This window comes from Fusarium phalaenopsidis, assembly GCF_050370095.1.
Source record: "Fusarium phalaenopsidis strain FUZ10S chromosome Unknown contig_32292, whole genome shotgun sequence".
Classification (NCBI taxonomy): Eukaryota; Fungi; Ascomycota; class Sordariomycetes; order Hypocreales; family Nectriaceae; genus Fusarium; species Fusarium phalaenopsidis.
This window is the reverse complement of record NW_028145410.1, coordinates 4,217,202-4,240,321: the sequence shown is the minus strand read 5'-3', so window position 1 is coordinate 4,240,321 and position 23,120 is coordinate 4,217,202. Positions and strand designations below refer to the sequence as shown.

Sequence of the window (23,120 nt, the reverse complement as noted above, 5' to 3'; positions counted from 1 at the left end):
GGAGCGGGGTAGTCAACGTATTCCGGGATTCCGCCAACATCCATTGAGTTAGACCGAACAACAACTGAAGTTTGTTTCCTACCAGTTGGTTTACGGTTGCTTAGGAACGTCAAGTCATTTTGTGAGCAAACTTTGGAAGCTGACTGAACGTTGACGCGAAACTGGAGCGCTTAGTTTGACCACCGCGGCCACAATGACGTCCGCCATCGCAGCATCAGAACTAGCCAGACATGACAAGAAAGATGACATCTGGATTTCTGTCAATGGAATGGTCTACAACATGACCGAGTTTGCGCCTGAGCACCCCGGAGGAGCTGAGAGTAAGCCCAAGGCCCACCCCATCAGCGACCTGCCTGACCGTCGTTTCAATACCTAGTTATATACCAGCACGCTGGAGCTGATGCATCGGCCGTCTACAATGAAGCCCATGGACCATCTCTGATTCGAAAATCCTTGGACATCAAGTTCCACATCGGTTCTGTTGACCAGGCCACGGCGCCCCGGGAACAGCAGATCCCCAGTCGCCCTCAGGCCAAAGACCCACGTGAGAAACCAGAGTTGGACGCCATCATCAACTTGGATGATTTTGAGCATGCAGCTACGAAAGCTCTGAGTGAAAAGGCCATAGGCTACATAAGCAGTGGCTCCAACGATAATGACACTAGGGATGCGAACCGCTCTATCCTAAGAAAGGTTCTACTACGCCCTCGGGTGATGCGAAATGTAAGGGACGTCAAGGCGAATACGACACTATTTGGCTGTGAGCTGGATATTCCCGTCTACATCTCTCCTACTGGCGCGGCGAGGACTGGCGGCGCGGAGGGGGAGCTTACTCTCGCCCATGGCGCAGCTGCTGGCGGCATCGTTCACTGTTTTGCAACCCCATCCTCATACCCCTACGACGAAATCCTCGATGAGACTCCAAGACAGGCCTTTTTTCAACTTTACGTGAATAAGGATCGGAAGAAGTCAGAAACGGCGATTCGACAGATGGATGCTTCTGGCAAAATAAAGTCCATCTTGGTCACCGTTGATGTCCCTGTTGTTCCAAAGCGGGAGGCAGATGAGCGCATAAGGTCCAACGAGACATTATCTATAGCGGGAGTCAAGTTAGATGTGAAGGGCGGTGACAAAAAAGGCGCCGGTCTTGCGCGACAGACTGGCTCCTTCATCGACCCCAGTGTTGATTGGGGCATCATCAGCTGGCTCCGCAGCCTGACCTCTCTCCCCATCATTGCCAAGGGCATCCAGACAGCTCACGATGCTAGGATGGCTCATAGGCATGGTTGCGACGGAATTGTTATCAGCAACCACGGGGGCAGGGCCGTCGACCATGCGCCCCCAGCAATTCTGATCTTGTTAGAGCTTCAGAAGAACTGTCCGGAGGTACTAGAGTCGATGGAAGTTCTGATTGACGGCGGATTTCGCAGGGGCGCCGACGTGGTCAAGGCCATCTGCCTCGGAGCATCAGCTGTCGGCATTGGCAGAAGCTTCCTGTACTCGCTGAGTTACGGCCAGCAAGGAGTAGAGCATGCCATTTCCAGTAGGTTTCCATCAGCTCCCTATGTTTGCAGAGACACTGACGAACGCGCTTTAGTTTTGCGCGATGAAATCGCGACTACGATGCGTTTATGCGGGATGACAGACTTGATGAAGGACGCCCACCCAGACTTGGTCAACACTCTTGAAATTGATCACTTGGTGCCAACAGACGGGCACCCCTACGCGAGGAAGATAACACGACGTCAAAGCCACCTGTAACTAGATTTAAACCGAGATTCCAGTTTACACATAAATCACCTTTCTAGTTGGACAAACTTGACATGGCACAACGTAAGTATGAAGATGGTCGCAAGCATATTGAATATATAAACTGAGGGCTTATCCATGCACAATTGTGTTTCAGAAGAGAAATCGCACGAGGAAGCTACGCTGGTTTTACTTAGGCACTGATCACTGACAAGGATCTACCGCTCAGCTGATGGGATCATCAAGGAGGCATTATCCTAAGGTGACATTCAGCTCAACGGCCCTCTTCAGGTTCCAATCCAACACCACAGAGACCTTGGCTAAGCCAGGTGCTCGACTAAATAGCTAGTCCATCCAAGTTACCGTCTTGTAATACAAGAACTCGTCTAGCCCTTGATAGCCATTGAAACGTCCAAAGCCGCTCTTCTTGACACCACCATGCGGTAACGGATGCTCGTCATGAACGGTCATGGAGTTGATGTGCACCGCTCCTGACTCAAGCTCGTCGGCGATCCGGAAGCCCTTGCTCAGATCGTTCGTGAAGACGGCCGCAGATAAGCCATATTCTGTGTCGTTTGCCAGGGCCACAGCATCTTCGATGGACTTGAAAGTGAAGAGAGAAACACTGGGCCCGAATGATTCGCCTGAATAGAGCTGCATGTTGGGTTTGACGTTGTTCAGAAGGACAGGCCTCATTCGTGTCTCAACCTGATCTGTATGGCTATCGTCGAATAGAGGCACTGACTTAGCACCCTTAGAGACAGCATCCGCAACCAAGTCACGGTTGCGCTGGGCGGATCCTGCCGTGACAAGGACTGGTGTGTCTTGGGCAGAGCCGAAAAACTTTCGAATTGTCTGACCGAGGATTCTCTGGAACTCGGGCGCGATGGAGTCCTGCACCAGGATTCGTTCAGTGGACATGCATATTTGGCCAGCCTTTTCGATGCCCATTAGTCGTTACTGCAGATCACAAAGACGGTAGCGAGACACTCACATTCATGAATGCTCCTCGAGCGCAATGCAAGCTGGCTTTCTCAAGATCAGCGTCCTCGAGCACAATGGCACTAGCTTTCCCTCCGAGCTCCATCAGCACGGGCTTCAGGTGCTTGCCCGCCGTTTCAGCGATCATGCTGCCGACTCTAGTGCTTCCGGTAAAGTTTATCTTCTTGACATGCGGGTGAGCTATAAGGCTGTTGATGGTGTCGGACGCGTCCTTGGGGGAGTGGAAGATGAGGTTCAGGCAACCATCTGGTAGGCCTGCCTCGCGGAAGACGTCTGCAATACCCCAGTAACACCGGGGCGAGAACTCTGCTCCCTTCAGAATGGCTGTGTTTCCCGTTGCCAGCGCGAAGGTGACGGATCGAAGGCCCAGATGATATGGTGCGTTCCTAGTGTACTTGTGTGAGCAGCCCCGCTCTCAAGAGTCGAGGATAAAGGTAGGCATGCTTACCACGGTGCAATCCCCAGGTTAACTCCGTATGGCCTCTTGTAGACCAGAGCCCTCATTCCCTCGTGGTTGGAATCCGGAACAGTTCCCTGAACTGCCCCAGCTATCCGACCAGCTGTATCCTTGAGGCCATCAATAGAGAGTCCCAGGATAAAGTCTTGGTAGTCCTGATTAGCCCCAATCTCGTGGTGCATGTACTCCCCCAGTTCCTTTCGTCGTTTATTCATGACATCGGCAGCCGCTAGGAAGATATCGCGCCGAGCCGAGGTCTTGGTCTTAGACCACTTCATAAAAGCATCGTGCGCCTTTTCAACTGCATCGTTGACCTGATCTTTGGTTGCACATGACATGGACCAAATTTCTTTCCCCGTCAGCGGGCTAATTACAGGGAACGACTTAAAAGACTTGATATCTTTTCCGTTGATGACGAGGGGAACTGTGTGCTTTGTCGAGATATTTCGATAGCCTCTATGCGACCGAGTTTGGACGCTCCGAGTGAAGTCTACCCGACATTGCTTGATAAAGTTCATGATGAGCTCACGTTACAGGACCCGACTACCAACAATGTTGGCACGGCGCTTAAGTCATAACTATCTTAAGGCATAGGCCCCAAAACAGGGATCGCCAATCTGCAGCTGAGAGCCATTCAGAGCGCCCATCAACACAGCCTACATTCCGATTCAAGATCCCTGTTCCGATACGGCCCCGTTCCGTCGCACGGTCGGAACAACGCCATCAAGATGATCCGTGTTCCTATCTGCAAGCGAGTCCAATATCTTACCGTGTCCGGCGGCTGTGAATGTTCCGCTTCGTCGGCATTTCCCTTGGCGATGCGAACATGAGAAGTCTAACAGCTTGGTCTAACTGTTGACACAGTGAAAGATTTTGGAGAGAAAGCTCTATAATATCATCGGGCAGACTGTTGACTCTACCAGACCTTGGACTTATCTAGATTTCCCTCTCAGTAATTCCCTGCTTAACCATATGTGGACCAGTTCAGGGTTCCAGGTTCGCGTGAAAGCACGAAAGGCATGAGAGACATGTGAGACTCCACAGTAGACGCAAATGACCGCCTAGATGTCGGATGGGACATCGACACATCACAGATGGATGTCAACTGGACCACATGACGCAAAGTGTCTACTGTATCTAGTACAGCACCTGTATCTCCCACTTTGGGCTTGTAAGAGTATTGCCCTTGAAATATATATTCTGCCTATCTTTAGAAACATAAAGCCAAGTATACCGCCTACGTGCTAATCCTGCCTACATGAAGACCGCCGGTGATTGCAATGTCTGCTCCAGTGGTGTAGCTCGCGGCGTCGCTGAGTAGATAGATGACAGCTCCGGTGAGATCATCCCGCTTGCCCATGCGCTGTAAGGGCGGCTTCTTCTCAAAGACTTCGGCCATAGAAGGCTTCGCCTTTCGCACCTCCTGCGTCATTTCCGTGTCGATGAACCCGGGAGATATGGTATTGACGCGAATTCGACTGGGAGCCAGCTCGACGGCCAGAGACTCAGACAGTGTCTTCACTGCGCCTTTGGTTGCACCGTACGCTGACATGTGGTGGAATGGAAGAACAGTATGGGCGGTGATTGAGGAAATTAGGACGAGGCTTCCACCGCTCCCTTGTTTCTTCATCTGTTCCGCTGCAAGTTGTGCTGTGAAGTATGTTCCAATGACCTGCAAGTGGAATTAGTCTCGAGTCACTGCTAACGAGCCTGCCTGGTTGAAACAAACATTGACGTCGTGGATCCTCCGGGCCTCCGGCCAGCTGGTCTCCTCAAATGGCTTCTCCAAAGCCAAGCCGGCACAGGTAACACACCCGTGTAGGCTCCCCAGCACGGTCATTGACTCTTGAAAGGCTCTTTTTAGGCCCTCTTCGTTTGTTACATCGGCCTGGACGTATTGGACCTTGACGCCTCGCTGCTTTGAAAGGGTAGAAAAATCCGGGCCTGGCTTATCTTTGATATCCATGGCCACCACATTGCCCCCCATCTGGGCGATGGCATCAACCAGAGCGAAACCGATTCCCTGAGCACCTCCCGTCACGACGTAGTTTCGTGACGTTAGATCAAAGGCTCCTCGTACACTTGCAAATGTTGCCGTCGCCATGTCTGTTTTCTTTGGAGATGGAGAAAATAAGTTGTGTAGCCCGGGAAGTTGAGGAACAATGAATTTTTTATCTAAGAAAATGCTCTTAGAGGATATCTAGATCACCGGGAGGAGACTGTGGTTCTCATGCATGTACATACCAAGAAAGCTGACTATTCAGCATCTTGGTAATACCCCGCTGCTAGTCAAAGTCGGAATATCGAAACATCGGAACATTCCTGAGGCAAAGGAGGTTCCGAACTTGGGAGACCAATAGTTCCGCCGGGCGACTTTGAGCGGCATGAACATGACTGACCTTACGCAGGCACTTGATCGTGGTCCGGCCGGTACTTGGCCCATGGATGGTATTTTGGAGGATGATCGGACGGGGGTAAATCGGATACCGGCGCCGGATCGGTAGCTAACCATCACACACGCTGCTGATTAAGCCGTTGATCGATAATCGCTTGCTTCCGGCGATTGTTCTTGTCACAAGATGGCACGATACTAAAGGAGAAAGGATGACCCCAAATGTTCAGGATCATAGAACAAATCACCTCGAACGGGCACAACGACAGACATCATCATGACTGGAACCAAAGGCTGGGGACAACTCGATGTCGCTATCATCGGAGGTGGCATAGGTGGACAAGCTAGTGCGACTGCTCTCAGAAGGCAAGGTCACAAGGTCACCATTTACGAACGGGCAGACTTCGCCGGTGAAGTCGGTGCCTCGATCTCTTGTGCCGCGAATGGCACTCGGTGGCTTGAGGAATGGGGCGTCAACATTGAACTCGGTGACCCTGTCATTTTGAAGAAGCTCATTAGTCGTGACTGGAAGACGGGCGAACCCGTCAGCGTCTATGACCTGTCTGATTACAAGGAGCGCTGGGGATACGTATGTTCAGCTTGTTACCTATCGGCCTGATACTAACCTGGTTGTTAACTCCGTTAGGTCTACTACATGTTTCATCGGCAGTACATGCATAGAATGCTCAAGGATAGTGCCAGCGGCAAAGGAGAGGGCATTCCGGCTAAACTCGTTGTCAACCACAAGGTGAGTGGTCCAGGTCCCAAGCTGATGCGTCCATGGATCTGACATATTCCCAGGCTGAAAAGATCGACCTTGAAACAGGCGAGATTACCTTTACCAACGGAAACAAGGTCAAGCACGACGTCATCATTGGTGCCGACGGTATCGGGTCGACAGTTCGTCAAGAGCTTGGCATCAAGGCAATCCGGAACCCAGCCACTTGCACATGTCTGCACTCCAACGTGGACACTGAAAAAGCTGTCAAGCTCGGCCTAGTTGACTACTCCAAGAACAGCGCTATCGAGTACTGGGGCGGCTACAACACGCACTACAAGATCGTCCTTTCTCCTTGTAACGGCGGTCGCCTTCTGTCATATTACTGCTTCTTCCCGCGGGAAGCTAGCGATTTGGCACACCAGAGCTGGGACCAGGCGGCGACTGTCGAGGAGCTGCTGGCGCCATATTCCGACCTTGATCGCCAGGTATTTAAACACCTGGAAATCAGCTACGAGGTGCGCCCATGGCGTTTATGGATCCATGAGCCGTATCCACTGTGGCAGAAAGGCTTGGCTTGCATTTTGGGAGACGCAGCTCATCCGGTACCAAGTCCATGTCCTGTCACGAACGAGCGGCGTCTTGCTAACTGGTGCCCTAGATGATGCCCGATCAAAGTCAGGGCGCGTGCCAGGCGATTGAAGATGCCGCCGCTCTGGGTCTAGTCTTCAGCAAAGAAAACTTCAACGGCAATATCCGTGAGGCACTCGAAGTATTCGAAGCGGTTAGGAAGCCGCGGGGAACCAAAGTTCAGGCAGCTTCGGCCCGGGCCAGAGAGAACATCAACGAGCGTATTGGTGAGATCCACGGCGTAAATCAAGTCCGCGAGAGTAGATGCACTGATGAATCATAGGTTTCTCGAGTAACACGGATACGACAGTCTACGCCGTGCAGAGTGAGGAAGATAAGCTCACCATCGATGAAATGAATCTGTAAGTATCTTTGTGCTCTTAGACACCGAGACAAGCTTTACTAAATCACACAAGCTATGACATGAAACTTCATGTCAAGGACATGCTAGCCAAACGTCAGCAGGCTGGAGCTTAGCTGGAGTACAAGGAGCCTAGGTAGCGACAATGAGAAAGACGATTCCAAATATGATTTCGCCACATAAGCAGTGATGTGTCTATTAAATCAGAACTAAGGCCGCCATTTCGTAGTTGCGTGGCATATGTTTAAGAACTAGGAAGCTAATGTGTTAGCACTGGGATATAATGTTATGATGTGTTAGCATCTTCTGCTGCAGGCGGCAGAAAGTTAAAAAAAGGCCACTGTGTTAGCATTGGGTCATGATGCTATGATGTGTTGATAATGTGTTCTTTGTTATACTTGAAGCCCGCCCCTTGAAGGGATAAATAAGCCAGAAAACAGTGCATTCAGAAGGTGAGAGGGGACGGGCCCTGGCCGTTCGGGCTGACGCGTGGCAAAGCAGGCTAAAATCACTATCGATTTTAACTCTGGACAGGGTAGTTTCTTACTTACATCTTAGCCGGGGAACCTATTACTATCACTGACCCCAGCCGGGTCTCGAGCCCCGCGGGAGTGCTGTTAATATCATGCGTAAAACCATAAGGCGTTTGCGAGGAAAGTTCGGATTGTCCCTAAAAATCACAATGGAGGTCACGCTAAGCTTGCCTGTAGGAAACACATCCTAGATCGATTTCACTAGGCTGAGAATCCGTACTATCACGTTAAAAACATAGGGTAGCTGGGGGAAGGCTTTTGACACCCTGATGGAGTTCAGATCCTCGCCATCATGACTTGCTCTCTCCTCGGAAATACTTTTGAGCCGCCATTTCATCGGGGTAGGACCCCGTTGCCTCCTTGTAGTGGTCGTTAAACTGCTCTTTGTTTTTCAGCACAGCCTCCAGATCTTTGGCCAAGACTTCAATCTTCTTCGGAGGCTTTCCGTCCAAAGCTTCTTTCAGACTCCTATGTCGTGCCAAGCTAATAGAGCTAAGCAGGACTGTTTTATCAATCACTGTTAGCAATTATGACAGTTTCATTCCTAGAATGGGGACCAGGCTTACGATTCCGAATGTCTCGCCCGTTGAGCTTGAGATTGGTCGGGTACTGTTTCTTGCTTAGAACGACGTCTCGCGCAGTAGATCAAACAACAATGGTCGGTTTAATGGCTGAGTCACCCGTTTGCGATGATTCAGAATCACTTTCCTGGTCCTGCTCCAGTTTGTCGAATAGCTTTCTCCAAATTTCTGTCCGCTCCGCATCGGTGGGACGCTCATATTGCACTGCTAGATGAATACGAGACATCACAGCCTCGTCGAAAAGACCGATTCCATTGGACGTCTAAGAGGCAATAGAGAATGTGGTTAGAGGATTGAGACAATGACAAAAGGCCAAACCGATACTCACGAGAAATAAGAGACCTGGAAAGTATTCCATCGAACGAAGAAAGGCTACGGGCCAGATGTTAGTACCGCGCGAGGAATGCTGCAGAGGCATTAACCTCGAGTTATGAGAACCCACCAGTAACGAGAGCGTTGCGGCCGGTCTGCCCAGGCTCTCGCTGCTCCATATAAACCTCGGCGTCATCAATGAGCACAATGGCGCCCCAGATAGCGGCACGACCGAGCCATTTCATCAACCGTTTCTCCATCTGAACTTCTTCTGTGCCAAGATCTGCCACGGAGAGACTTAGGAGGGGCCGTTTGGTTTTTTTCGCGATCAACTCCACCGTCATGGTCTTTCCAGTCCCCGGAGAACCTGTCCTCTTCAATCAGTTTCTATTCTGTCTTGGGTTTTCTAGAAAGAATGATGGCAGAAATCGTCACTACTGGCCATACCATGAAGAAATATGACCTGACCTCGGCCTTTGCCTTCGATAAAGTCTGCGCTCCAATCAGTGGTCCAAGGCTTCAGAGCAGTGCCCTCTCGAGGGGACCCAGCCACCGCTTCAATCATCTCTTGCTTCTCCTGGCTCATGATCAAGTACTTCATTGGGTTGCTGTCCATAACTAGATCCTCAACGAAGCTCATATCAAAGATCGCTTGCCAAAGTCAGACATTTCAGAGGGCGGTGATTAGAGTAGGCTACCACTCACCCCACTCTCGCTTCCCGAGTGCAAATCCCAGGACATGTACCGGAAGTAGGAGATAATGAGCGGGATCAAGCTCATTGGCCGCTGAGCACTCCATGTCATTGAACTTTGAGAAGAGCGGCTCCCCATGAAGATCCTGGGGTTCTTCACCAGAGACATCTGGCACTGCCAAGTTGGGTGAGTCCAGAGACTCCAGCATGTAGCTTTGGTGATCCACGATGATGTCTCCTTGATACTGGAATAGTGGCGGTCAGTCTCAGTCTCGGGCTCAAGATCGCAGTGTCTAATTTCAGCTAAATCCACTTACGTGATACGGCTTGTCACTGATGACGAGTCCGTTATACCGCATGTAGCTTTGTTGATCACAGATAATCCGATAATATCGCTTTCCGCGCTCGATCAGCTGGGATCGTAAAGCTTCCGGGTCGGGCGCAAACTTGGTCGGGAACGCAGCGAGGTCTGTGATGACCTGCACACCGTAGAAGCGGTTTATGTAGATGATGCGGGCCCGCCGCCGCAGGCGCCCATTGTCGTAAGCAAGGTTCCATAGGGTCAGTTGCCAGCGGTCTATAGGGTATGGATCAACCAGTGGTGACTGGCTTCCGTTGAACGACAAGTAGAGAAAATCCATAACAACGAAACCGGCCAACTTCTTGTCGCTGCCCTGCGATCGCAAGAAAACAATATCCCCCGGCTTAAAAAGAAGCCAAAGGAAGTCATATGATGCCCGACCAGAGCTGTACAGGTTCAATTCAGGTAATACGATATTGCCCCACGCCTCCTGTACTGGAGTAGCCGTTAGTAACGTCTGGAGATGCTTGCAGGTTGTCTCATCGCAAGAGACCCTGACTTGAGATCCCGTGTCAAAATCATAGATGGTGGCTTCGCTCTGGCCCGTGGCATCCCGGTGGCCCAGAAGATAATGCAAGTCATCCCAGTAGTGGAAAAGCTCCTTGAAGGGGTACACGAACGTCATTTCGTGATCCTGAATGTTGTAACCGGGATAGTAACGAATGAGTGCCCGCAACACCTTCTGAATATACGGCGAGTGTACACGAATCCGTGTGGGGTGTACTCTGCGCGCCCGAAAGTCAACATCCAGGTTGAACTCCTCTGGATCCTCTGTGGAGAAGGTCTTTCGACGTTGGCTCTTGCGAGGGGGATTCTTTAAGTGCTCGCCCTCGACCCAGACGTCAATATCCAGAACAGCGAGGTCTCTTCTTTCACGTCTTTCGCGATCATCTTGCTGTAGGCCCTTGAAGGGTAGCCAGGAATATCGAAATGTCTTCTTCCCTCCATCGCTGCAAACTACTAATCAGTACGTCTGGAGGACTACTCTGCCGCGATGCAACTGACTCGCAAACCAACCGATAAAGGATCTCCTGGCTGTTTCCAGCGGACGGAAATTGAGTAGGGATATATTCCTTTTCATCACACATGGCAGCAGTGTCGTAACCAATATCGAAGGGCTCATTAGGTGACCTGGAGAGATCAGTTTCCTGTTTCTTTCCTCGTAGCACATCGTCCCACTCTTCCTCAAATGATAGATTCACAGGTGCCATGCCCAATCCCATTTCTTCCAGTAAGCGGTCCCAGTTTCCTGGCTGATTCACATCCTGTGATGATCCTCTTTCATTATCCACGTGTTCCCCGTTTGTTTGGTCATATCGATGTGCTGACACCACAGGCTCAGTCGCAAGCGATTTGGTGGGGACTGGAGGAGTCATGACCTTCCCCAGCTATTTGAAAGGACAAGCGGACAGGGCTGCAAAATAGGTACGGAAGGGAAAACAAGAGATGTGCCATGTAATAGCGGGTTTTTAGACGGCCTGAAAAGAAAACCTGCTGCCTCCTCGATGATTAATGACAGAACGTGCCGGTGCGGGGTACTAGTTAGAAGCCGATGACGACTCATGCAATAATGCGCCGTGGGCTGCCTTGGACGTAAACGAGGCTTGGGCATTGTGTGCTGAATGGACGACTTCTCAGCTCGCTGCCCGTAGGCACATTGGTTAGCGGCTCGCCATCTCATTTCGAACCTACTCGGTGCAACCCAAACGATACCTTCCTAACACAAACTCAGCCTTGATGACTGCCATTGGCTCAACCCCGTGTAGAGGGCTGCCTTAGCTGTTGACAGCCTGCTTCAGCCACACAGCTTCTGATAATGGATGTCTATATATAAAATCCCTCATATAACCACATATCCCTTCGCATTAATCTTCATTGTGAATCAGCTGTAACCATGTCATTTGGTTGGAGCGCGGGAGATGTTATCGCCGCATCACAACTCCTCTGGAGCTTATACAAGGCTTTAGACGGGGAAAAAGGCGCGCCAGAACACTACCGAAGGTCTGCATCAACTCTAAGGACCATTCAGTTTCGGCTACGGCACCTAAGAGAGGTGGTGGGAGAGGACACGAGCCCAGACCCCCTGACTGAGACTGAAGAAGCCAGCTTGCTCGAAAGTATGGATAAAGATGACATCCGCTACATTATTGTCGGCCTCAAAGTTTCAGTCGGAAAGCTTGAAGCCCTAGTAGCGAAGGGTTGTAACTTGGGCCTGGAGCCGGCCAACAAGAAACGTCGTCGCGACTGGCCGATGGATCAGATCAACAAGCTGCGCTGGTACACACTAAATCAGGGCGAGGTGGATAGTTTGATTCAGCATATACTGGAACTCACCGCTCCCCTATCGGATCTACATCAAAAAATCAACACGTGAGTTTCTTACCTCGAATCAAAAAGCATTGCTCATTCTAGAGGTACAAAAGCTAACTTCGGGGACAAGTGCTTTTGTGAAAGAGCTGGCGGCTAGTCAAGGGGTGTACCACGAAACACAGCTGAAATATCTCAAGGCCATTCTGGAACAGGTGATTGTGGTTGCAACGGGGCCTGCGCAGAACCGACTGCTGGATCTAAACAAGAGTGAGGAGGAGGAACGACAAGTGTCATTGCTCCACACTGGTCCTGAGCTTGGCATCCCTCCGGCAGCCGAGCCTGAGCCAACAGTTGGGTCAGCGCTCTCTCATCTCACGAGTATTGCTGATGAGATTATGAGTGCGGGCCTGCAAACAAGGGTGATGAACTTGAAGGCCGATCACCACGTCAAAAACGTCTTCACCAATTGGTACAAAGGGACGATCCCGCCGCGTTTGTGGCTACAAGGCGATCAGGCTGGCACCGTTAGTGCCATAGCCTACATGGCCGCTCGAGATCAAAGACGGCCCACCATTGCCTTCTCGGGACTCCGCGCTGCGGGTGGCCGACTACTCACGGACAAAGAGAAGCTATACCAGATGATATACTCGCTCGTCTTTCAGCTGTTGCGGCAATTGGAAGATATCCCCACTCTGGCCGTCACCGGTGTGGACCGGCCATTTACCGCTCTTCAACTTTCCATGGAGAGCATGCCACTAGCACTCCAGTACATGCGCTACTTCCTCAGTTTGCTCCCAGAGTGCATTGTTGTTGTGGACGGGTGGCACTTTATCAGCCAGAATGCAGGGGAGCACGTAAAGCAGACTCTCAAGACTTTCTTGGACCTGTTTGAAAAGCCGCAGGAGGATGCAAGGGACGAAGATTGGTGCTTCAGGCTACTGCTCACGTCACCCGGGAACTCTTCAATGCTTCGGGAGCTAGGGCAAGCATATGTGCACACTTTTAATCTCAGGGGTCGACTTAACACTGGGGCAAAACTATACACCATCCTGCTTGGCATGGACTGGTAATTCGTCTTAATTTTTGACAGAATGATCAAACTTTGTCTCTCAAGTGTAGTCTGCACACATACCTATTTTACACAGCTACCTAATTGAGAGAAGCGCTAGGCACCAAGTCAAAAAGACTCCATGAGGCCAGGGGGCAGGCGCTTCAGAGCAATCCACGACTCAACTTTCTTGCTTCCCAGGGCAATACCATCCCCACCCTAAGTAAAGGATAGCCAGACTAACCTGGATAACAAGGACGAGGTTTCAGGAGATATTAGATTCCTGTTCTGGCTTCTTGACAATCTCCAAGTCAAAAGCGTGTGCTTTTACCTGGGACAACTCTTCATAACCTACCCTACTGCAGTCCTGAACATAGTGATGTGTGATTGGTGAGTTGGGCCACCAGCAGGGGTCCATGGCGGTTACACTAGCCATGTCCAGAGATCACTAGCGCCAGAGCCAAACTTCTCTTTTCAGGCCCATCTTCCCGTCTAAGAAGGGCTTGGATTGCCTGGCTGATATTACAATCATAAGCAATCGACACATAAGAGATGGTTTAAATATGGTATATTAGTAGTTAGTTAACATGGGGAAAGAAAAAGCATGTTTCTTCCGCTCTACAAGCACCTCTTGGGGAGATAAAACACAATGGGGCTAATGTAAGTTTGGTAGCTCCAGCCAGGCTTGTTACCCGAGCCAATAAGTGGTGAGATGGTGACTACCCCGACCGTGGATGCTAGGAAGATGGTGTGTACACATTGTTACAGTACAACCAACAATGCCAATTCGATCAGTGTTTCAGACGCCGGTTGACATCTACTCGAAGAAATGTTACTCTATCTCTAGATGCTTTGTCACAACCAGAGCTGCGGTTGCCGTCGCGGCAGACATAGTCAAGAATGAGGGAAGTGCCTCTGGCATTGGCTCGTACTTGGTCGTCAAGAAAGTCGTGTTGGGAGGACCAAGCCCTTCAGGCTACAAGTACCTTGGAGGTACCTCGGTAGGTGCTGTACTCTTAAGCCACTGCTGGATGAACTTGGGCGTTCTCCGCCCAGACCTCTGAGCTGATCGAGAAATGTGATTGGAGCGCCTCAACTCCAGACTCAGGGATTTGTAATCGATAAATCGCTCTTCTATGAGCAACACGTCCTGTAATTGCCGCTGCGATACTTGTGCGCATATAAAGACTCGGTCGCCCTGAGATCCAAGCGACAATCTCATTCAAACACGCCACTTTGAAACAAATCGCAACTTCATACCGGAAACCTTGATTCGCAATGTCTCTTGGCAGAAGAGTTCTTCTCAACAGCGGGCACAAGATCCCGTGAGTGACGAAAATTACCGCAAGGCGGGGAGATGGCTGACGCATTTGGTGATAGCCAGCTGGGTTATGGGACCTGGCAATCGTCGCCTGGCGAGGTTGCCTTGGGTGTTTTTGAGGCCCTGAAAGTTGGTTACAGACATTTGGTAAGTTCATAATTATTACTTGTTAGTGGCGTCGTGCCTCTACTAACATGATGTCAGGATCTTGCCAAAGTGTATGGATTGCCCCTCTTACGCGCTTATCTATTCCTCCACAGCTAATGTCATTTGTAGATACGGAAATCAGCCCGAGGTCGCTCAGGGTTTGAAGAGGGCTTTTCAGGAGATTCCAGGTCTTCGACGTGAGGACATCTTCATCGTATGTACCATCTCCCCAACTGGAACTTAGCAGCTCACTCAGGTCGTGTAACCAGACATCCAAGTTGTGGAACTCGTGCGTATTTTTCCTATCCTTCTAGTTGCTTCACTCACACCCTACGTAGTCAACATGATCCAGAAGTTGTTGAATCCGCTCTCGACGACTGTCTGGAGGAGCTTGGTCTTGAGTATCTTGATGTAAGCAGTCTTTGGAACATGGATCTCGACATGATTTTGCTAACTTAACACGTCCAAGCTCTACCTCGTTCACTTTCCAATCTCTTTCAAGCGGAGCTCCGTCCATGTCGGCCAGGACCTGTTCCCACTCACCGGGGGTAATCAGCCTGATGGTGACGTCGTGATTGATGACACAATCTCGATTGTTGACACCTGGAGAGGTAAGTAAGAAACTCTTGCCTATGTCTAATTCCAGTCTCTCATGTTGGTGGAATCTACAGCCATGGCCAAGTTACCTCGATCAAAGACTCGATCAATCGGAGTGTCCAACCACAGCGTTGAACATGTAAGCTGACGTGAACTGCAATATTTGTGATGCTTCTAGGCGTGCTAACAGAAGTCCTATTTTAGCTCAAGGCTATTATCGACGGTACATCTGTCGTCCCAGCGGTCAATCAGATTGAGCGCCATCCCTTGCTCAGGCAGGACGATCTGATTGCCTTTTGCCAAGAGAAAAACATCCACATTACCGCATATTCCGTATATCCTCCCAGCTTCCATCTTGTTAGAGGTTGAACTGATTCTGAAAATAGGCTTTCGGGAACAACATGCTCAATGTCCCGTTGCTGTTCTCCCATCCAGACATCAAATCACTGGCCGAGAAACTCTCCCGCGAGAGAGGCGAAGATGTTACTCCCACCCAAATCTTGTAAGCACCGTCGGGTATCTCTACAGAATATTAGTGCACATCAAGCTAACACTGCCCTTCCACCTTGTCGTAGGCTTAGCTGGGCTCAGAGCGGTGGGCACAGCGTCATTCCCAAGTCGGTCTCCCCGGCTCGCATCGCCTCAAACTTTGAAGAAATTGACCTGTCCCCTGACGACCTCCGAGTGGTCGAGGGAGTGGGCAAGGAACAGAGGCGGTTCAACATCCCGTACATTGCAAGTAAGTGATAGCTGGGTTGACCATGCGCAAGCGATGATACTGATCGAGGGAAACCCGAACAGACAAGCCACGGTGGGATATCAATCTTTTTGGCGACGAGGCTGAGGCGTCAGCAACGCACAAGGTCATTATCTAGTCCAATCTTGCCTGTGTTTTCGGGGAGGATCTCAGAGGGATAGCAATGGAATGGCAACTTGCATATGTACCTGGTAGTCCTGGTCTCAGTGGCGGTTCATGTATCAATATTACCTTGGTACTTATTCTAGACAGAGTACATTGTCCTGTCTCGATGGATCTCATACTTGTTGCCGGTCCTCCCGACATCGTTATATAGCAGCGGCGTCTCGCGCTCCATGGTGTGCCATGCATGTACTCCCCTGGTGAGATATCCCATTCAAGCCTACCATATTTTACGTTAATTGTAGTAATGCGTCTCAAAAAAGACAACGCATCAGCCATTTAATTGCGGCGCTCAATCTCTAGTCGCTCTTTGGCGGGCGTTCAGGTCAACTGCACCAACAAGGTCAATATCCCAACGACCAACATCAGCCGCTCTGATTTGACGCAACATGCAGGCTGGACATTTTCACATCACATCAATCTCGGTAAAAAGACCAAAAGACAAAACTAATGGTTGCGTTTCTTGATCGGGAATTGCCACTTGCTGATCAATACATCACTTGAGCCTCCAACACGTGGCTCCGGCGAGCACTCAACCAGGTTCATTGCGATACGAGGGCGCTTGCGCTAATACGTGAGCCGTCGAAACTAACGGGCGTTGCTAGTGACCTTTCCATCATACAAGGTTCTCTGGGGATACCCATTCGTGCTTTCTTTCCGCCTCCCCTTCAATCTCACTTGCGTCAACCCCTTGTCTCAGATTCAGCTGATCCATGCTCATCAGACGATTTGAGTCCCGTAACGAGAGCCGCACTTGAGCATGGGTTGGTGAAACATTCCCAAGAGTTTGGATTAGGTACGATGAATGTGTGTGAGAAATATCAATAGTAAAGCATGTTATATAAATCCAAGCATCGGAAACCAGCCTGGTTACAACACCTTTTTAAAGCCAGTCACTCTTTTGTCCACTTCTTCTGACACTCGTTTAGAACACAAGCGTTGTACGCAGTTCGCTCTATCCTTCTTGTTCTCATCACGGCTTCTTCTGTCTCGTTATCTTACACTTGAACCGAACAAAAAGTATTTAAAGACGAACAAAAAAATGAGAATCCAACCACTTCTTTTGACTACCTATGCGGCCCTTGCCGCCAGTCGAACTCTGCGTTGCAAAGCCCATGAGCATCTCTCGTATCATCGCAGCCACTACGCTTTGCCCGGAGGAGAGCTGGCCTCAGTCACTCCCAGCATCTCAGTGGATGAAGCTACTACTTCACATGGCTACAACACTCTCTCGCCCCTGCCCCTGAATGCGACCACGTTAGCCAGCCTTGTTCGTACAAGCGACTCAATTGAGCACCATCCATCCTCCAACCTTCCGGTAGAGACGTCTTTGTCTACAGCAACAGCTTCCGGTTCCGCATCGACTACCACCACCACTACTGTACGAGCTATCTCTTCGGCCACTTCGGCTGAGGTAGCCAAGTCCAGTGGTGTATGTCAAAAGAAGATTGGCTGGGCTTACAACTGGTGGACCGGTCGAGGAGACATCCCTGTGGAGATGGAGTATTATCCCATGGTCTGGTGTCCCACCAAGATTGGTGTGGACGGCTGGACAAAGGATGCCGAGGCTGCCATTGCTTCTGGATCTAAACATCTGCTGGGTTTCAACGAGCCGGATCAGCACGGGCAGTGCGACATCTCAGTGGAGCAGGCTGTTGAGGGATACAAGAATTACATGAACAAGTTCAAGGGAAGAGCTCTCCTTGGTTCACCGGCCGTGACCAACAACCCCGCTCCTCGAGGTCTCGACTATCTCGGCCGGTTCCTCGATCAGTGTGGCAGCGATTGCCATGTCGATTTCGTCATAACCCACTGGTATGGGGTGAAGCAGAATGGAGTGTGGAACTTCCAGCGTCACGTCAACAACACCATCGAGCTCGCTGAAAAGCACAATATTTCTCAGGTCTATATTACCGAGTTTGGAATGACGGGAGCCGACGTCGAGACGACCAGTGCTTTCATTGAAGAGGTTGTGCCTTGGCTGGACCAGAACGAAGCAGTTGGTGGATATGCGTACTTTGGATTCTACGACGGCATTCTGATGAAGGGTGATGCGATCAGCGAGCTTGGCCAAGCCTACGCAAGGGCGGGCTAGAAGCTTGTGGTCATCATCCTGCTCTGCAGGGAGAATGTCGCCTCTCGCTTGACCCCTCTTTTTCTTTTCTACTTGGCTCCAAGCAGTCTTTGCCTTTCTTTTTGTCCTTTATTACCTAGTATTTTACCTTACTTGTCTTTACTGGATCTCAGGCACAAGCATATGCCTCGGAATAAATTGGCCTCTAACTTCAGTTACGCGCCTCTAGAAGTGACCCAACTTGCAGGGAATTTCTGGCCCCTCTATTGTAGAATTACTTAGCCCTATCCCATACCGAAAGTCCATAGCCTTGAGGTCGGTCAAGACAGCCCAAGCTGGCCTTCTATGCCGCGTTCGCCCTCCTCGCGAAAATTCACGAAAGGTACGATCATGGATTCTGAGACAGGCCGGCTCACAACGCCCGCGGAGACCGCGGAACGACGGAGGAGAGTGACGTCAAAGAAGAAGTAATAACTGCTGTTGCTTAACACTCATTCGGAACTTATCAGAAGCCCCCCATCACTCGCGTCGAATTACCCCGAGGGCGGCGGCAGCCCCTAAGAAATTTGACAGGTTAAGCGAGCGTACAGGGGTGAAGATCGACATCGATCGTATGACTCTCCCGAAGCTAGGATGTGGCGGCAGGCGGGGAGCCGAGTTCTAGACACTAGTGTTGGCGCAAGTGGTTAATTCAGGAAGAGTTCGAATCACCAGCGTCGTCGATCGTTGCTCATCTTTTCGAGCCTCGAGTAAGGTAGACGGAAATGAGCCTTTGGTTAGGTTGACTTAGAAAACTAACGATAAGAAAATCCCGAGTGGTACTTTGGCATGGTACATGGGACTTCAGGCTCGACATAAGGGTAGTCACTTACTCCTCAATTACGGACTTTTGGATAATGGCAGACAAAGCTCTGTTTTAAAAGTGTTTTCATCTTCAGCACATGGAAAGCCCACCTCTCTCGATACCTCGTACACATTTTGCCCATGCTTCATAGTTCTGTTCTCTTTCTTCCCAACTCAAGGCACCCTCGCCACCACAAGTACAACACAATCCTCCTACATCATTGGCTATTTCGAGATGGTCGGTCTCCCTTGCTATCGGCCTTCATAGGAACAGTGCATGGGGTTTGTGGGTTTCCTATCACCCACTACGAGGCACTACTGTTCAGAATCTGGATGCTGAATGCCACGGTGTTCATCTCTCTGGCACTGTCTCCATTCTCTGGATAGCCGGGCATTCCACGATGCTGTGCCGGTCTTTAAAGGCGTGAATCGTGTCCCCCTGTGTCAATGTTAGCGCCAGGATAAGAGATAAAAGGGAAGCAACTTGGCTGGCGTACATCCTGCACTTTGTGGTCGCCCAAGGTATCATCCGCTAAGGCAGTCAGTAAACATGTATTACAATTTCATGGAATATTAGAGGGAAGTGTCATTAAGTTCGAAGGCCTTGCCGTAATAGAGGATCCAGTAAGAAAGATTCCGAGTGTCACAATACTTGCAACCAACGCTTCGAAGCGTGAAGACGAGATATCTGACCGGAGTACCGTCATGGGCCGAGAAAAACATGTTGAAATACAAGCCATGCAGTTTTATCGCAAATCTTGGGCCTTGGAGATGACTTTCATAACTTTCTGTCGGAGAAAGGTCCAGGCGAGAGATCTCAAAGTGCAGCATCCCCACGGTATCATGACCAGTGACCTGAGACTCAGAGCCCTGTGGGGGTACCAGGGTGTAGTTCTGAGTGAAACTTCCGCCTTGGATGAGGTTCAGGCGATGAAGGGGGGCTTCCGTAGGGTCAACTGCCAGTTCTCCTGAGATGGCGTTGACGCTGCCCGAGTAGATCTTGATGGTGTACTCCTTTTGAGAGGAGAAGCTGACAGACATGGCCTGGCGCTCTAATGATTGACACGAACTCCATCAGCATCTCGCTACGACGGTATCAGGAGACCGCGACTTCACTCTATGAGACCTGAGATAGTCTGATCGATGACAAGGAAATATATGAGCCGTTTGTGCCACATCATCAAACGCGTCACGCCACGTATCTGTTGTCTCGGGTCGCTGCATGGCTGGCGTCTTGACCTAGACTTTTCACTCAAAGAACCGTTTGGGCCAAGAAAAAGCAAGGCGTTGGCAACAGATATGCAGCATTTGAATGAATATTCTCATCTCTGAGCGTCTTTCAGCCCAGGCGCCAAGTTTGTTTGGCCTCTCATGTCATAGACACGTAGGTATGAAGCAGTTATTGGCAACGGTAAGCTGCAGATGTAACGGCCCGGGAGGTGAACAACTCACGGGCTACAGCTTGTGGTGATAAAGGAAAGATATCTCATGATCATGCGCCATTAATCACGTAGTTCAGCAAACGTCGTTCTTTGTTTAGCAGATGTGCGAGAGTCTCATTTCCAACAAGGCCAACTTTTGTTGGGAAACACAGCCCGTCGAACATAGCCAGCAGACAATTATGCCGTGATCCTAATCTCCCGGTTTCATATGCTTCGATATGTACACAATCTCTCTAAATATATAATGGAGCGAGAGAACCAGCACATAGTGTCTTGCCCTCTCTCATGTCGCATACTGAGCCAGGCCCAGACCAAGACCGGCGGTCCGAGGAAAGTGTGGGGCACTATCGGCGGCTCTCGGCGCTCCGTCATCTCCGGCCGAATTCACCTCCGGGACGACGATGCGGTCCACAACGTGGGTCATCCTTGCATCCACTCATGAAAAATCTGCTCACGATGCAGAGGGACCCCATCAACTTGTTTAACGAAGCCGTTTCCCATCGGCCGCGTGGCCTAATGGCTAAGGCGCTAGATTTCGGTCTCTGAGCTCCCGAACTCTCTAGAGATTCCAGGTTAGTTCACTCATAGCATCATCCATCGAATCCCCCACTAACAGGTCCAAAAGGTTCGAATCCTGGCGTGGTCGAATGATCAAGCTCAATTTCCTTTTTTTGTCAATTTTTTTCCTGTGTGGTGGATATGAGGAGGATTCTTTTTGCCGTCAAGCCTTACACCGCGATGGTAAACACGGTTAGCAACTAACTTCTTTGTTCAAAAGGACTTGTTGGAAATATGAGCTTACATGGATTTTCTTTTTTAAGTTCCACTCAGCAAGTCTTGAGTGTCATGCGTTATGTCTTGCTCGGTATTTCACTTGGCGAGACTTACCTACCCTACAGTGATGTCAAAACCTGATGCATTTGAATCTTTACCTCTTCAGAAGTCTTGCCGGAACCTGTAAATAAATCATCAACCGTGCGTATAGTCGATACGAACGCTCTTGCTGCGTAGTCATCCTCTGAAAGGCAAATGGTCTTAGTTATGGTCATTGGTTCAACGACGTTTCTAGTAGAGGCCATCAGCCAAGTTAGCAACAAACAAAGCTATCCACACATGGCAGCATCAACTCCAATCATGAAACACCGTAACCTGATACGTGGCGACGCAACAAATAGCCCAGTCCCTTTACAGCGATGCCTTAGGACGCCACTTCGCATATGGATGTCCATCTAGGCCAGGAACGAGGTGATCCACGGCTCCCGTGTTCACCAACCCAGGGTGGACTTGAGAGAGATCGGTCACACCACAGAGTCTCATCGTTGTCTCAAGTTCGTCTTTGAGTACTATGAGGAGGGTTAGTTTAGGCCCATATGCAGTTTTTCAAACAAGTACTTACTCTCCACATATTTCTTGACACCCTCTTCACCATAGTTGAGAGCGTACGAAAATCCCCTACCCACCCCCACGGCCTTTGCCCCCAGACACAGTGCTTTGAAGACGTCGGTTCCACGTCGAATACCTCCATCTACCAAGATCTCGAGCTGGTCAAATACTTCGGGGCAGTTCTTCTGAAGTTCGAGGAGTAGTAGGATGGTCGCTGGGCTTGTGTCCAAATTCCTGCCGCCGTGGTTACTTAGAACGATACCGTCCAACTTGTGCTGGGCCGCGAGCTTGGCATCCATGGCGGTCATGACACCCTTGAGCACGATACGGCCAGACCAGGCCTTCCGCAACCAAGCGATGTCTTTCCAGCTGAGTGACGCATCCACCCAGTTACCCATGATGCGCCCGTATCCGCCGCCCTTGCGATCGCTCTTGGCCTTGGAGCCACTTGGAATAGAAAGACCTTCTTCGGCCTTTGCTCGTTCGTCTGCTTCTCTCTTACCGGGAACTGGGCCGTCAACAGTGACAAATATAGCTTTGATTCCCAGTGCCTGGACTCGTGCAAGAAGGTCCTCGCTCTTGCTCCGGTCCTTATTGACGTAGAGCTGGTAAAAGAAGGACTGACCAGCATCTCCTTCTTTTACAATCTCTTCGACCGGGTACGATGCTTGTGTTGAGATAGTCTGGATGACATTGTTCTCCTTGCATCCTCGCGCAACCGCCTTCTCGCCTTCAGGATGAACCAGTTTGGCCATGGCAACAGGTGAGAAGTAAAACGGGACACCGCTGTCGCAACCAAGGATTTTCTGCTTCGTGCTAACTTTTTCAACATCAACCATTACGCGAGGACGCAAGATCATTTGATCATAGCAAGCTGCGTTCATGCCCTTTGTTATCAGATCTGTCGCTGCTGAAGAGTAAAAGGCCCATGCTTTGGGGTTGAGGGTCTTTGAGGCCACTTCCTCAAAGTCGAAGGTGCTGATCAACGAGTCGAGAGGAGGTTTCTCTCCGGGCTTTGAATCCACGGGCACCGTTGCCGTTGCTGGTGGAAGATTGGCAGCACCTTTGCCAGGCTGTTGAGTCTCGCAGCTAGGCTGGTTCGTGTTAGCCAACTGTGGAGCAGTAAACAAGCTGTTGATGGGCAGGCACATACCATGATTAAGGAATGATTGTTGTATGTAGGTAGTTCCCAAAAAAAAGTGCGGGCTTCCCAGATGTTTGTTGCTATGTATTCAGTGATGCTTTTCT

The 23,120-nt window shown here is 50.3% G+C and overlaps 9 protein-coding genes and 1 non-coding gene across 10 annotated transcripts; 6 read left to right on the top strand and 4 right to left on the bottom strand.

Annotated features, from left to right (window-relative positions):
* Positions 1-193: 193 nt before the first annotated feature.
* On the top strand, positions 194-1,761 carry LRP88_05564 (FMN-dependent alpha-hydroxy acid dehydrogenase family protein; the record flags this gene model as incomplete). The annotated part of the gene is made up of 3 exons (XM_083242114.1): positions 194-320; positions 377-1,543; positions 1,598-1,761. 3 exons carry the CDS (start codon positions 194-196, stop codon positions 1,759-1,761), a joined length of 1,458 nt encoding a protein of 485 aa, XP_083103262.1.
* Positions 1,762-2,094: 333 nt separating this feature from the next.
* Positions 2,095-5,312, bottom strand: LRP88_05563 (uncharacterized protein; the record flags this gene model as incomplete). The annotated part of the gene is made up of 5 exons (XM_083242113.1): positions 2,095-2,685; positions 2,744-3,137; positions 3,200-3,522; positions 4,467-4,880; positions 4,938-5,312. 5 exons carry the CDS (start codon positions 5,310-5,312, stop codon positions 2,095-2,097), a joined length of 2,097 nt encoding a protein of 698 aa, XP_083103261.1.
* Positions 5,313-5,877: 565 nt separating this feature from the next.
* On the top strand, positions 5,878-7,425 carry LRP88_05562 (putative salicylate hydroxylase; the record flags this gene model as incomplete). Its single annotated transcript, XM_083242112.1, has 6 exons — positions 5,878-6,189; positions 6,247-6,348; positions 6,402-6,806; positions 6,980-7,175; positions 7,232-7,310; positions 7,365-7,425. 6 exons carry the CDS (start codon positions 5,878-5,880, stop codon positions 7,423-7,425), a joined length of 1,155 nt encoding a protein of 384 aa, XP_083103260.1.
* A 1,426-nt stretch (positions 7,426-8,851) lies between these two features.
* LRP88_05561 (uncharacterized protein) lies at positions 8,852-11,011 on the bottom strand (the record flags this gene model as incomplete). The annotated part of the gene is made up of 5 exons (XM_083242111.1): positions 8,852-9,102; positions 9,183-9,386; positions 9,441-9,672; positions 9,745-10,738; positions 10,806-11,011. 5 exons carry the CDS (start codon positions 11,009-11,011, stop codon positions 8,852-8,854), a joined length of 1,887 nt encoding a protein of 628 aa, XP_083103259.1.
* A 671-nt stretch (positions 11,012-11,682) lies between these two features.
* Positions 11,683-13,168, top strand: LRP88_05560 (uncharacterized protein; the record flags this gene model as incomplete). Its single annotated transcript, XM_083242110.1, has 2 exons — positions 11,683-12,158; positions 12,229-13,168. The coding sequence occupies 2 exons, from the start codon at positions 11,683-11,685 to the stop codon at positions 13,166-13,168; spliced, it is 1,416 nt and encodes a 471-aa protein (XP_083103258.1).
* A 1,256-nt stretch (positions 13,169-14,424) lies between these two features.
* LRP88_05559 (NADP-dependent oxidoreductase domain-containing protein) lies at positions 14,425-16,086 on the top strand (the record flags this gene model as incomplete). The annotated part of the gene is made up of 12 exons (XM_083242109.1): positions 14,425-14,471; positions 14,527-14,614; positions 14,672-14,685; positions 14,744-14,828; positions 14,884-14,903; positions 14,953-15,025; positions 15,084-15,225; positions 15,286-15,350; positions 15,416-15,544; positions 15,598-15,713; positions 15,787-15,950; positions 16,013-16,086. The coding sequence occupies 12 exons, from the start codon at positions 14,425-14,427 to the stop codon at positions 16,084-16,086; spliced, it is 1,017 nt and encodes a 338-aa protein (XP_083103257.1).
* A 1,086-nt stretch (positions 16,087-17,172) lies between these two features.
* Positions 17,173-18,225, top strand: LRP88_05558 (uncharacterized protein; the record flags this gene model as incomplete). The annotated part of the gene is made up of 1 exon (XM_083242108.1): positions 17,173-18,225. One exon carries the CDS (start codon positions 17,173-17,175, stop codon positions 18,223-18,225), a length of 1,053 nt encoding a protein of 350 aa, XP_083103256.1.
* Positions 18,226-19,399: 1,174 nt separating this feature from the next.
* On the bottom strand, positions 19,400-20,088 carry LRP88_05557 (uncharacterized protein; the record flags this gene model as incomplete). Its single annotated transcript, XM_083242107.1, has 3 exons — positions 19,400-19,486; positions 19,545-19,579; positions 19,824-20,088. 3 exons carry the CDS (start codon positions 20,086-20,088, stop codon positions 19,400-19,402), a joined length of 387 nt encoding a protein of 128 aa, XP_083103255.1.
* A 903-nt stretch (positions 20,089-20,991) lies between these two features.
* On the top strand, positions 20,992-21,135 carry LRP88_05556. The gene has a single exon. It is a non-coding gene; the product is annotated as a tRNA-Arg (tRNA).
* A 539-nt stretch (positions 21,136-21,674) lies between these two features.
* Positions 21,675-23,028, bottom strand: LRP88_05555 (FMN hydroxy acid dehydrogenase domain-containing protein; the record flags this gene model as incomplete). The annotated part of the gene is made up of 3 exons (XM_083242106.1): positions 21,675-21,832; positions 21,886-22,966; positions 23,026-23,028. 3 exons carry the CDS (start codon positions 23,026-23,028, stop codon positions 21,675-21,677), a joined length of 1,242 nt encoding a protein of 413 aa, XP_083103254.1.
* Between the last annotated feature and the right edge of the window lie 92 nt (positions 23,029-23,120).